Source organism: Acipenser ruthenus, chromosome 23 (genome assembly GCF_902713425.1).
Source record: "Acipenser ruthenus chromosome 23, fAciRut3.2 maternal haplotype, whole genome shotgun sequence".
In the NCBI taxonomy this organism is placed as follows: domain Eukaryota; kingdom Metazoa; phylum Chordata; class Actinopteri; order Acipenseriformes; family Acipenseridae; genus Acipenser; species Acipenser ruthenus.
In genome coordinates, this window is record NC_081211.1 from 7,640,791 (window position 1) to 7,653,556 (window position 12,766).

At 39.5% G+C, this 12,766-nt stretch overlaps 1 protein-coding gene across 1 annotated transcript; it reads right to left on the reverse strand.

Moving 5' to 3' along the window:
• Positions 1–9,708: 9,708 nt before the first annotated feature.
• Positions 9,709–12,756, reverse strand: LOC117413398 (mediator of RNA polymerase II transcription subunit 18). The gene is made up of 2 exons (XM_034022545.3): positions 12,670–12,756; positions 9,709–11,701 (listed from the first exon to the last, which is right to left on the reverse strand). Exons 1-2 carry the CDS (start codon positions 12,740–12,742, stop codon positions 11,148–11,150), a joined length of 627 nt encoding a protein of 208 aa, XP_033878436.1. The 5' UTR covers positions 12,743–12,756; the 3' UTR covers positions 9,709–11,147.
• Positions 12,757–12,766: the final 10 nt, after the last annotated feature.

Genomic DNA, 12,766 nt, shown 5'->3' on the forward strand with positions numbered 1-12,766 from the left:
GGCTGGCTGTCTGGTAAAAGGGGCCGACGTTTTGGACACGCACTATTTTGTGGAAAATCCCCCAGTGGTGACGTCATTCGCTTGCTATTGACAGCAGGTTGTCAAGGGCGACGGTAACCTCAACGCTTCACAGTTTCTTGATTAAACTAGTTAGACTTTCGCAACACAGAACGCGAGAAAAAAATAAATAAATACGAAGTCTGTAACTCGAAACACATGGGTTTGTGGTTGCAAATTCTTAAAATACCACAGCGGGGTTGTAACAATAATGCGGCGTCTCTTTCCATTCCAGAGAATGAAAACTTTGGGACTGCCAGCCGCATATTTAATTTAGCTATTGCTGGACGTACACTCTATTCCATTTCAGCCCAGAGCGGCTCTAACGGGTCACATCGAGTTCTTCAACGAAACTACACAAGAACCTTTCACGGTGTTTTTTTTCAGTGGTTTTCCTGTTCTGCTTAACTAAACCATTTTTCTCGTCATTTCTTGTTTAAAAATCAGAATCGAATTTTCAAAGGACATTCACACAAATGTCCACCACCTACAGCCAGACGCATTAAACCTCTGTTAAAATATCCCTCAAATAAAACCAGCACGCTATCAGCTACCAACTATATTGATATTAAAAAGAGTTAAACTGTTCAGAAAACTTTTAATCGGTGAAACTTTTTAAATGAACAAAATTGTATCAATTTGTTAGAAGTTGTTCTATGAAACTTCAGCAGTGAGATCATACATACCCAGTCAATGGGGCAAAAAAAATGTTGTTCAGGTTTTACTAGGCTGATCCCAGGACTTATTGACATGAGCTAGGAAGACAGGTTACAATAATTACATTTCTTCAGCCTGGAAAAAAGGAGAGGGGACTTGATTGAAGACACTACCCAATCAATGCATCTTTATTACTTTCACGATAAATCACTTCACAGACAAAAATAACAAAAATTAATAACATACAAAACATGTAAAAGATGGCAAAATACAAACTACACCCTTAAATTATATACAGCAAAACAAGCCATTTCAATTATGATTTTAAAAGCACTGATAAAAACAAGTAGTATAAAAAATAACATTAAAAAGTAGTAACCCCCCCCCCCCCCCCCAAAAAAAAAAAACAGGCTGCTAAAATATTCTCTTTAAGATACATATGCTAAATTATAAAAATGTGTCTTAGCACAGAGAGAAGAACGAGAGGGCATATATATATGGAAGCAAGTTTAGAACAGAAGGGAGGAAGCATTTATTTTACAGAGTTATAAATGCATGGAATAGCCTGCCAGGTGATAGCAGGATCTGAATGGCCTTTTCTCGCTCCCAGACTTTTCCTATGTTCTTATGTTCTCATTGTATTTGAAAGGGATTTCCATCAGCTGGGTTAGGAGTAGCCTATGTACCAGGCTGAAGTGCAGTGAGGGGACCTGATTGAAGCAACGCCGACTGGGTTAGCACTGAGATGTGTCTGGAGTGACTGGATCTAAACTCCTCGGCTCATGCTTTGACCCTATTACAAAGTATTACAAAATGGCAAAAATAGAGGAAGAGGTCTCATTGACTAACAAGTGTTCCAATGGTGCAGATACGTCACCATACCAGCACAGCTTGGAACTCTTAGCACTTGGGACTCTTAGCACTTGGAACTCTTAGCACTTGGGACTCTTAGAACTTGAAACTCTTAGCACTTGGAATTCTTAGCACTTGGGACTCTTAGAACTTGGAACTCTTAGCACTTGGGACTCTTAGCACTTGGAACTCTTAGCACTTGGAATTCTTAGCACTTGGAACTCTTAGCACTTGGAACTCTTAGCACTTGGGACTCTTAGCACTTGGAACTCTTAGCACTTGGAACTCTTAGCACTTGGAACTCTTAGCACTTGGGACTCTTAGAACTTGGAACTCTTAGCACTTGGAATTCTTAGCACTTGGGACTCTTAGAACTTGGAACTCTTAGCACTTGGAATTCTTAGCACTTGGGACTCTTAGCACTTGGAACTCTTAGCAATTGGCACTTTGTTTGATTCACTTCACTACCATATCACTTTGGGAGGGGTGGGGTAGGGTGGGGGTGCCATTTCATAAACGCAGTAACACCTCAACAACCCAAACCCCCTAGGCGTGCGGATATTGAACCATATTTGAAAACCCTGTTGTGTTTTATTGCATTTTTATACTATGGCAAAAACTGTCCCCCTTTTTATTTCAATGAGCTTTGTGATGTCATAGTCATGTTGATATCTCAAGGGATCACCACAGTTCTCTTTACATCTACTTTTGTTAGCCGTTTCAAATTTGAAATGACCGCATAGCAATTGTATGACCACAACCAAGGCGTGGAGAGATCCCACAACAACCATGTCATTTTCTTGTCATATTACTTAGTTGTCTTGTTATGATTTGATGCAATAATTGGTATTGTTTCTATAGAAACTTCCGACCATGATAATCTGATACACATCACACACTGTTTGCATGCAGAAATAAATGCACGAACAGGGACCGATCCTGAGAGCCTAATTACTAGCTGTCTCATTAACGTGGGATCACACAATTCATGCAATTGTGAAAATGATGACCTTCTCTTCTTTAACAAGCTGCAGGCTAGCACATTAGTGAGCACTTGTGAGTATTGAACACTGTTAAAATGAAGTGTGAAAATAGGGTTCACATGTACTCAATCTCCCACTGGTCATCACCAGGGCTATTTTAGCTGAAGATCAAAGCATGATACAGTTGCCTCCTGGGACCTATTCACTTCCTGTGCTGTAGGTCACACGGTCTGATTTCCACGAAACTCATCAAAAATGATTTCAAAATGTTGCATTGCGTTGTATACAATACACTGCACAATTAACAGCCATGTAAGCAAGCGATTAAATAAACAAAGAGGAAGTAGATCAAATAAATGGTGCATAAAAATGAAATGAAAACAATATATTAAATAAACAAAGAAACAATCCACTGTCATCATTTTCATATTTATTTCAACCAAATCTTTAGAACCTATTAAAACAGAAATGAACTAGGTATTGTTTGTGTTAATTATTAATTTATAAATACAGAGGTTCTTTTTTTGTTTATATATAACATTTCCATCTTTTATTGCATTGCTTGTCTACCTGACCTGCAGTAATTAGGCTATTACCACCTCTGCATGGTGAATGTGTAATACAAAACCAGCACACACAGAGTCCTCTTCATGGGACCATCAAGAGATCCTTCAAATTGCATCACTGGTATCAATTGTATCACTTCAAATTGTATCAATTGGAAACAACAAGCATGGGAACCACTTTGAAGACACTGAGAAAGACTCAAGAGTCAGAACATCTATCATTGACTTCATGAAGTTTCTTCTAGTATTTCACCATATTTGAACTTTGTATAAGGATGCCATTTTGAGTTGGGCCCCACTCAAGTTTGAGTTTTGGAACGTGGTACTGTTCGGTCAGTGGTTTTGTTGTGATGCTGCTTACTGTTTGAAGTGCATGTTGATCTCAGAGTTCCCGAGGCAGGCACGAGAGTGAGGCTTATACCAGACATTCCTGAGGTAGTGAGTCACAGGGAGTACAAGACAGACAACGCCACACACACATCAAGCAAGCATGCACTTACTGAGACAGACAGACTGACTGACCCTACATACTGTACACACAAACACACACACCCCTACATGAAGCAAGCACGCACTTACTGAGATACAGACTGACCGACTCCACACACACACACACACACACACCTTCATGAAGCAAGCACGCACTCACTGAGAAACAGACTTACCGACTCCACACACACACACTCCCTCTCTCAATGCACCCAAGCTATTTCAATATTGTGTATGTCACTGACATACATCCAGGAATGTATTATTACGGGGGCCTTTCAATCTATGTTTCGATTTACTCTATACTGCACCAGGGCTGTCCAATCCCAGTCCTGAAGGGCCATTCCACTCCAGGTTCAAAAGGTAAAATAAAATGAGATAATTAACTGCTTCAGGGTGTTGATGGAGTTTTAATTGGTTCAAGTAAACTATTTAGAACAAGGTTGGAACAACTTTGGCCACCCCTGAGCTACACTAAATGCCACATGAAGGTTGAATAAATATTTCTGCATTAGAAGAGTTCTCCGACAATGACAGTGACTTCAGTAGTGTTTGTTATTTTTGTTCAGGTGCTTGAACTAAGTTAGGAGCTGCTCTTCAGTTCGAATCTGCCATAACATTGGCAAGAGCAGAGCCAGTACCATTGGGAGATCTGCCCCTTTGGGGCAAGTTTGCTTTCATTATGCATTTCAAGCAAATGTAGGAATGTAATTTAAAGCTACTTACTACTGAAGAGAAAACATCTAATGCAGAAATATTTATTTTAGTTCAAAATTCATGTTTTTCACTAGTCACTATCTTTACCATCACAAAGTAAACTACACAGACAGACGGAAAGTTGCGGTGGAGTTAAATATTCAAAGTTTTCTTTCATAGCAACATCAAAGTGCCATAACTTGGAATGTCTTTTTTGTCCTGACTCGAGGGAGAGTTTGCACTCAAGTGGAGATGCAGCAGAAACACAGAGACGGTCTGTTTCCAGCTGTTGACTGCTTCCTCGTGGAGTCTAAACTGATTCCCTTGGGGTTTTGTTTGTCTCACTGGGCTGAGGCCTGTTGTGCGGTGTGAGGGGGAGAGAAGCCAGTGTCTAGCCCAGGAATGTGGGTCCTCCCCTGGCTTGGGGTACAGCCCAGAGCCACACCAATATCTGGCTGCTTATTGTTTTTCTCACTTCTATTATTCTGACGCAGTGGGTGAATACAACAGCAATAAATATTTACAATTTCTTATTTTAGATAACAACACACAAAAATGGTTCAGTGTGTATAAATATAGTCAGAAATTCTGGCCTGTGATTGGTTAAAACTTCATCATAGGAGCAAAAATAGATTTCACTATTGCCCTCTATACACCACCGGGCAATAGTCTCCATCTGTCATGTGATTGGTTCACATCACTTAGTCCAGACCCTTTTCAAAGGAACGTCCTCCACCTCTACTCCTAAACAACATAAAATGGCTGAATGAAAAAACTGCTGAACAACTTAATTCTGTGACCTAACAGAAAATGAATTACAAAACATATTACAAAAGAAAGAACACAATCTGCAGTATGAACTTAAAAAACATTTTCTGTTATTTATTTCTGTTATTTACTTATGCTGTTGTATCAGCTATATTTAAACAAAATACTGTAAAGCCATAAATATATGTGACCAAAATATTTGGCGAATCACACCCATAAAACCTATTTTGCTCCAGAAATGTTGCCGACCTGTTGCACAGGTAGTAGAATATTACTTCATTATATATACAGCAGTAAGATATTCGTGCCAAAAATGTTAAAAAAGGTTTGCAAACATTTATGGCTTTACAGTATATAAAGTCATATTTACTATCCAACTTTGCCTCTCTTATTATTCTGACTGTCTGAAACATGTACCGCAGATTCAGCTAATACTGGAAAATGAAATGCCCCTTGGGAAGACTATTGTTACCTCCAGGGTGCCGGTAACAATAGTCTTCCGTCGGTTCAATAATTTTCCACAATAGCCCTCCTCTCCAGTCCATATTTAGTACATATATATTATTGTACACCGTTACACTTTGCTCAACCTATACTCTGTCAGTATACGCCACAGCTGGGTTTGCAGAGCATTTACAGCACTGTAGCATCAACCACCTCTTGGTAGAAGTAATCCCAGGATAATCAAGTGGTTGTTGATGCAATCCAGGCGGGTTCCCTGGTACTGTAAAATGCTCTAAATTGTCAGCTGTGGCTCCACCTGGCAGAACAGAGGTTGACCAAGTCCTAGCAAACAATCAAGCTCTAACCATACACCTCCCCCAGCACTCCAGACAGGTCTAGCATTTTTACAATATCCAAATCAAAACAAATAGCCATCAAATGGAACTTTAAGCCATAGAATTACTGGCATTTCTTCACTCTAAACGTGTCCTTCTGCTTTTATTTTGTTGGCACAATACACATTTAAACTCTTTAGGAAGTGCACAGTGTTTGAAGAGGAATTTCCGCAGTTCAGCCTTGGTATGGACATTCCCAAACTCAATTTCAACATGTAGGTGGCCCACTACCTGCCCCCAGATTGGTCGAGTGGTGGAATTAAAATGCAATCAAATAAAACAAGTCTAATACAAACTGTGTTGAAGTTTACATCTGCGATAATGCACACAGGAGCAAGGGGTGTATTAAGTAATTCTTCCCCACTGCAGATGATTTCAGGCAGACTGAAGCCTTCGCCTTGTCACAAATTACAGTGACCTACTTTACAGCACAGACACCAGAGTGAAAGAGCTACAAAAGTAATTGTATGGGGACCACTTTACCTGGTTCTGATACATTCGTGAGGAGATGTTTTTCAGCACACTGTGCATGTAGCTCATGGTGACAAACACATGTGTGATTAATATCGCTCCAATTGTAGGATTCCATTTGTCATTGCCGAACCTACAGTACAATGGGGGTACTGTCATTTTCAAACAAGAAATGTATTGTGTGAGACAAGACAGTCCTCAATTGTTTCTTGAAGATGACAGTTCCCTATTCAAGAAAACAAAAAAAAACTATGTAAGGCTGGAGAATGGCAGATATTAGTTAGACATTACATACACAACATTTAGCCAAGATAGATCAAATGGGGGCGGAGGGGGTGCTAAATGCCAGGGGATTCACAAAGTCCACATTTATGAAAGGAAATATAATTGCTGTTGAGTTTAATGGTTGTGTTGCTTAGCAAGCCTGCACAGGAATTAGGCAACAATCACAGACTATATGAATTTTGTATCAGTTGATTTAATAGAAGAGTAGTAGTGAGCTGGTTGTGCCCCCATCATTGTGCAGTAAAACTTGTCTTTTTGTTTGTTTTACTAAATATGTTCACACAGTGTAGACTTGTCATAAGGCCAGATGTATGCATTATTTAAACTTTAGTAACCAACAACTTTAAAAATAATTCCCTTATGAACTCTGTTAGCTATTAAGAAAAAAAAAACTCTATAGTGTTTTTTTCCTAATAGGTTTCTTAGGGAATTGGTTAAATGTGTTACTTGAAAAATTAAACTATGTGCCTGATCATTCATATGTGATCATCTACAGCTCTTTTGTGGTACACTCCCTAGTGTGTCTGGTCTTCTCTGAGCTCGGGGCACACAGGGACAGGCGGCTAACAAAGGAACGAGGGCGACATCTAGGGGTCACATTAATCAATTCACTACCATTTTGTTTACAGTTAGTCTCTTGCTAACCCAAGTCTAAATTGTTCAAAAAGCATTTTTCAAGATTATTTCCGTCCATTAAAATGGACTTCAGAAAGGATTCTCCTGCAACTACAGTCCACTACAGCAAGTCTGCCACAATTTTAACGGGTGAGGGGATTGACAGCAACTTTTCCAGCCTCGGCTGTAGTTGTAATGGCTTTCTACAAATTCCTTTTTACATTTCCCTTAATATTGTATGGTGTTTGCAAACCTTCCGAGTGGTTCTGGCTTCTCAAATATTGATTATTATTGTTTCCCTTTAAATCTGCCTTTACCTGGCTATGCGTTTGACAGGAGAATCCTAAATGCCGGGACTGAATTGCCACTGGGAATGTGACCTTTGAATTCTGGCAGCCCCATAATCTTACACTTGAAATGAATTCACACCACTCAGAGTACTGTGTCATTATGATATTGGGCTTGTTTAAGTCATGTATCGTGTAAAGCAGTATTTGGGGCTTGTTAAAGTAGGGCTTACTATATTATAATGGTTGGAAGTTTTTAATGTAATATAATTCACTATATGGGATTGAACCAGACCTACATTTAGTGCCGAGAGATGATGGTTGAAGTAAGCAGGGGGTTCGAAACAGCCCACTTGTTATATTACTGAAATGACCTTGAATATGAGAAATCTGTCTCTAGTACTGAGGCAGTTGCTTCAGTAAGTACATTCCACTGAGTTGTGTTTCATTTTGTCAGTGTGAAAATGCAGCTCGTATAAACTCTCATCTGACCTAAACATTTGCACAGAAACAGCCCAATTATAATAAAGGGTTCAGTCATATAAAGTTGTGAAAAGTTATAAAAAGTTTTTTTTTTTAAACTTGTCCCGTGGTCAGCCCTCATTCAGAGATCACTTCTTTTTGTTGTAACCTTTGCTTTTTTGCTTTAGACTGCTATGTCATGTTGACTTGTTATATTCCTCTTTTAGTTTATCCTCATTTGTCTTGATAACGTCCCAGTGGCCATGGTGGTAATTAAACATTCAATATAAATGATGGGAACATGCTAGAGTTCAATTGCATTCCCTGGTTCACCTCAGCCTCTACACGTATGATGGCTTTTATGAAGATCCTTCTTCATTTGCAGTACGAATTGATTCTTCAACAAGAACAGGTAGAGCTACCTGTAGAACAAGAATATGAATCCAGTTTGACTGCTTATTTCTCCTGATCTGTCAACAGATAGTAACATATTGATATGTATTTGGTGTAAACAATGTCTAGATCTGGACAGAAATATTGGAGTAGTTTTCCTTGTAGATCACATCATGTGCCTGATCCCTTTTTTATAAAATGGTATTAGTAAATATTGTGAGTCTCAACAGATAAATATGACGAATTAATTTACTGAAACAGATGTCTGCCACAGTACAGGTATTTTTAAACTTAGGAGTAAGGGAGAATTCTTTACTGAATGTTTTAGGGGTTACTATTACAATTACATATCATTTGGGACTTGGTACATTAGGTGGACATAATTTGATATTATAATTGTTAATGCAATATTATAAAAAAGGCTTAAAACCTGTAATTCTGGTACCATTTAAGCATTGATGTTCAATGTGACACTTAATGAAAGACCAGGTGAATTGTACAATGGCAAGCACTGTCCCCCTAGTCATAACAATGGTCTATGTGATGTCATAAGAGACACCTCAAGTCATAGTCATGTTTCTCTTTCAACCCATACATTTCAATTGACCTCATCATAGCCATCCTATAATCTCCATATAGCACTCCAGGGTGTGTGTGGTTGTGGGATATCACTTCTTGAGTTGGCTGAAGGCACAGTGATACGCGAAGCATGGCAATATCCCACAATGACACGCACCCTTCGTGTTATATTGTTTAATTATCTGTAGGGAATGATCTGTGCTGTTATAAAATGGTTTATTTAAAGTGTGTTTGGTTGTCCTGGGTCCGTTAGACTGCTTGAAGTATTGCCTATGGCTATAACCCAATAAACTCTCATTATCATACAAAAAATGTTAACCTTCACCTACTGTATGCTTGCTCTGTGTTTATGAGGATCCTCTGTATGTGCGTGCCCTGGTTTTAATCCCCACACTTACACTGCAGAGAGGCTGACCAACTTCATAATAGCACAGTACAGTGGCCTGGATTTGGATACAAACTAAATAGCACCTGCTACAACACTGTCATTAGTGTTGGGCAGCTATTGGCAAGGCGCTGATTCAACGTGATGATGGAGGAATACTGGATACTTCTCCTGGACGACAGTAAGGAGCTACAGTACTACAAATTCCACAACGCGATCCCATCACACCTGAATGCAATTAATGTACTACTGAATACTGTACCTCAGCGAGTGCAGTAACTACTGCAGGATTGTAGGGCAGGTAGAGAACACAACACAGTATGGTGGGATACTAAAATATTTAATCAAAAACACATTTACACAGATATTAAGAGTCAGCTGCAGCTAAACCAGACTAAACAAGATCCTGATTGCAGCGTATCAAATCAGATTCGTGGTGGTCCTGTTCAAGTGGACTAACTTAGTACTGTTAACGACACGACTATCTTACTACGTTTGCTCATCCAATGCATTTCCTGCTTAAAATATTTTGCAGAGACATGCATCATACTGACAAAGTATAGGTTGCATTACCTATAATTTTAGGATTGAGACAATGTTTTATTTAACTGACATCATGTAATCAAAGAAACTACAAAATGATATTGCAAAAGGCTACTGGAAGCCATAATAGTAGACTTCAAAATATGACTTTTTTATTTTGTCATTTTTTCGTTAAGCATGTGGAAAACTCAAAGCTGTATGTAATTTAATATATGAACCTAACATTATTCAGTAGGTTTCACTCAATTTTATGAAGCAAAATTAGTTAAAACTTTTGGCTATAGCTGTAGATTAGTCCTCATTATCGGTCTAACTTATTCTACTTGTTCCAATCAGTTAAACCAAATACCAGTATCATCTGTTTGGCACACTACAATCAGGATTAAGTTAGACAGATTTGCAGGATTTTCGAGTCCGCATTTTAGTCCACTTGATTTGGACTAAATCCCTGGAACGCTGTAATTGACCTTCAAAGTCTAAATCAGAATCTAAAAACCTGGTTTCCTGCTTATTGCTGGAGAGGGTCAACTATAACACATTAGATATGATAAATTTATATTCATAAGATGTTTTGGCCAAATGTTAATGATGAGAAGACTCTTTTCGTCTTTTCTATTATACCTCAATACAATACAGAGACTAAAATCATGACTTCTTTCTAATATTTTATTGCTGGGACAAACATGTACCCCATCAACAAATCGAAGTTTACACTCTTCTGTGCTGAATTTATTTCTTTTCAAGGGTAACTTGTTTTCTTTGCATGGGGTATCAACATAATAGTGTTAATTATCTAAATACATTTCAAATAGAAATTATTTTCTTCATAGTTCCCAATATGTATTATAGATCTCAAAAGGGAAAGGTAGGTATTATTTTAAATGCAATTAATTGAATGCTGGACTACAAGATCTAAACATGAAATTACCTGAAAAGGGTACACCTCTACGTATTTTCTTTTTATTAAATTAGCAATTTTCTTTTGGATTTCAAATATTACACACTTAGAGAGTTCAGAAGATAAATCCTGCAGTTTGTATTTGATACTGCATGTTGCTTGCGTGAAAACCTGATTTTCTTATCCGCTTAATAAGGTGATCATCCACCTCATGAACATTACACACGGAAACATCTTACAAATACCCCTCATCGTATCCAATGTAATTTCGCACTCACTAAATGGTGACCCTCTGTTGCAAGCGCCCCAAAGCTGCAGGTGTCTACATCAGCCTCTTGGGGTCGATCTTGTCCAGGTGGACCAGGGGTTTGAGCTGCTCTGCAAAGTTCCTCATGTCATCAGACACGGTGTCCTGACCAGCGGGGGCTAAGACACTGAGCTCCACGAGGTTGGAGAGGGACAGGGGCTCCGTGTTCTCAGTGTTGCCCGGCAGGAGGATTCGAAACAGCTTAAACACCACCACTTTCAGGGCCCCCTTCCGGAAGATGTGCCCCTTGGCCACAAACTCGTGGTCCATTCGGAAGCCCATCTCCAGTAGGAAGTCGTGGAGGCTGTGGGAGGCTGACACGTCCACGCAGTTGCGGACCAGCGCGTAGCGGCTCTTGTCTCCCACCTCGGGCTGACCCAGGTAGCGCAGGTGCCAGGGGGCAACAGGCCGGTCCAGGGAGTGCCTAGCTCGGAGGATGAAGGGGCTGCCCTGCTGGCCTTTCAGAAGGAACACCATCTCATGATCCACGAAGCTCTCCGGCTCCATGTTGTCACACAGACCACGCAGGCGGTGGAGCAGGCTCTCTAAAGCCTGGTCGAGCACGCTGCCTGCAACACACACACAGACAGAGTACTATAAGGGCAGCCAGTGTTTTAAAACGTTGTATAATTCCATCTAGGTGAATCTATCAGGTCTCTTAATTGGAATTAGAGCGTTAAACACTTCCTTTGTTTTTATTAGGGCTATTCATCCACCAACATTACCACAATAACTTGCGTTACGAAATTTGTTTTGTCATACTTGCTCTCAATCTTTATTCATTACATAGTGCACTTTGAAGACCACTTTGTGCAATAGGTTGACACCTATTGCTTTTTTAAAATTTTTTGGATATGTTATGGAAGCAGTGATGTTTTTTTAATTCAGCCCAATGGCGTCCATGTGTCCACTGTACAGCAGGGGACTGAGCTTTTGTTTGAAGCATCATTGGTTATGCAGAATCATCCTATGGGTTCAGTACAACTCCATAAAACAATACAGCTAGGACATTGCAATGTGGGAGATTACAGAGTGAATGGACTAATTGACAATCCCTGATCATTTCTTCAAAATGTGTCTGGATTTGATGACTGGGCATGGAATGACCCACAAGCATCCGTTATGGGGAGCATGTGAAACTAAACAAGACTGGACAGGAAATGCTTAGCACCTGAATGCAACTGAGTCAGCAAGCGACTTTAAACAAAGGACACCAAAACAAAACAAAAATCATCATACAACAAATTAACTAAACTGCAACGTTTAGACATTTACAAGTGGCAGCCCTAGTCATGTACATGTACAATGAAAATAGGATCGCATTTTTAGGGTAGACAGCAAATCTTGTTTAGAAATGAACAGGTTTAGTTTTAATAGGGGCCAGGAATTAAATCTTGCAAGACGGTGTACTGTGTAATACAGATGCTTACCACAAGTGGCCAGCAAAGCTGCTGTGTCCTCAAAAGGTGCTATACAAGCACTTATTTGTATAATGTATAGTGGATGAAGAGAAATGTATGGAGCATCACACACTTACCTTGCAGCAGGTACTCCATCATGTGAATACTGCCACCTGTGACAGGCATCACAGCGACAGGAGGAGCCTCCATAATCACTGACCTCAATTGAGCTGA